The sequence below is a fragment of the Ursus maritimus genome, unplaced genomic scaffold (assembly GCF_017311325.1).
Source record: "Ursus maritimus isolate PB19 unplaced genomic scaffold, ASM1731132v1 scaffold_19, whole genome shotgun sequence".
Lineage (NCBI taxonomy): Eukaryota > Metazoa > Chordata > Mammalia > Carnivora > Ursidae > Ursus > Ursus maritimus.
In genome coordinates, this window is record NW_024424341.1 from 3,486,994 (window position 1) to 3,488,678 (window position 1,685).

The 1,685-nt window shown below is 66.2% G+C and overlaps 1 protein-coding gene across 1 annotated transcript in view; it reads right to left on the reverse strand.

The window, feature by feature from the left end:
• The window catches only part of GSE1 (Gse1 coiled-coil protein), a 46,299-nt gene that overhangs the window by 33,030 nt on the left and 11,584 nt on the right, over positions 1 to 1,685 (reverse strand). Inside the window, exon 2 of the mRNA XM_040633230.1 lies at positions 260 to 459. Within this exon, the coding sequence (XP_040489164.1) occupies positions 260 to 459 (200 nt within the window). The remainder of the gene's footprint in view (positions 1 to 259; positions 460 to 1,685) is intronic.

A 1,685-nucleotide genomic window follows, 5' to 3' on the forward strand; every position in this document is an offset into this window, starting at 1 on the left:
ACAGAAGGAACGCTGGGTGAGGACACAGGGAGAGGGACTCAGGGGACGGCTGCCCTGCCCACAGCAGGGGTGCGGACACCAGCCTCCAGAGACACAAAGAATAAACCCGTCATGGGAGCCCCTGGTCTGCTGCTCGGTTGTGGCCACCTGACCGGCACCCTCGGATTTCCTCCCAACACGAAGACCCTCCAGGTGAGCCCCACCCCCAAGCGGCGTCCTTCTCGCACCGTCGGCTGCCCCCACGTGCCCTGGTACTCACCTGCCGGCTCTCGCTCCTCCAGACGCCATTGACGGTCTTGGTTGGGGCGATCGTCACCACAGGGGGCGTGCTGGGCACACTGTGGCCCCCAGGGGGGACGATGATGGGGCCCATGGGCACGCGCTTGGGCGTGCTGGCCGGGGAGCTATGGTTGGTGGCCGGCGAGGACACGGGGGACGATTCGCTGCTCAGTGAAGACCCTGCGGGAGAAGGAAGGGTACAGCAGCGTGAGCAGGGGTCACACCCGCCGAGGGCTCTGGCTGACCCCCGCCAACTAGGGATGGGCCCAGCAGGGGCACAAGGTGCAGGGAGCTCCAACTCCCAGGGCCTCTCACGTTTGCCCCGACCCCCGACCCAAGGGGGAAAGGAGGCGGGAGCGCAAGCAGGGCGGGCAGGAAGGGCGACCCGGCCACACTCTGATGGAGACAGGAGCCCCCGCAGAGCAGACATATTCCCACGCCCAGGGGTGGGGGCAAGACCCCCAGGCTCCGAACAGGGCCCTGAGCCTTCCGTGTGCTTGTGGGCGGAGGGGTTACAGGAGGCCCTGGGGGCCAGCGCGCCGGATGGGCCTGGCAGGTGGGGACATGGAGAAGTGGCCACGGGTGGCTCACCTCTTTTCTTAGATAGCGACTGCAATCTATTCTCACGTTTTAAACACTGAGACCTAATTCATCATTTAAAGCATAAAGATCACTGATTTCTAGCACGCTGAGTTGTGCCACCATCACATTACCTGACTTCCCCACCACTTCTGTCACCCCGAAAAGAACCCCGGAGCCCAGCATCACTCCTACCCGCTGTTCCCCTGGAGAAGGGGTGGAGGGGGCAGAGCTGGTGGGGGTGGGGGGCCCGGGATGGGCAGGGCCTAGGGCGGGGCTGGAAGGCAAGCACTCCAGGGTCCAAAGCAGAAGGCCCCCAGGCAGCCAAGCCGGCCAGCTGCTCAGGTCAACGGCTGCTCCCCCCACGACAGGCGGCATGAGGGGCAGAGGGTCAACAAAGGTGGTCACCGTGCTCCCCAGGTCCCAACCCCCAGCAGGCACCCGCCTTGCCTCCGGTGGCCCCACACTCTCCCTGTGAGTCTCTAGTAGCCGCGACCCGGACATGTCCCGGCTGAGGGGCAGCTGGAGCGCAGGCAGGGCCTGGCCCGGGGGCATCCGGCACTGTCTGGGGGTCCTCGAGAGCCCTGCCTGGGCCCGGCGAAGTCTGCAGCACTCACACATCCACCCTGCACTCTGGGGGCAAGGAGACCCCCTCATGTGCCTACACCACGGTGGGTCCACAGACACTGGCTCACGCCGCCCAAGCCTCCGGCACAGACTACCCACGTGGACCCCAGGTGGACCCCACTTCATCCGGAAGCACGAGAGTGGCTGGGGCCACGTGCAAGGCAGGGCACACGCTGAGCTATGGTCCCGGGGGGGGGGGG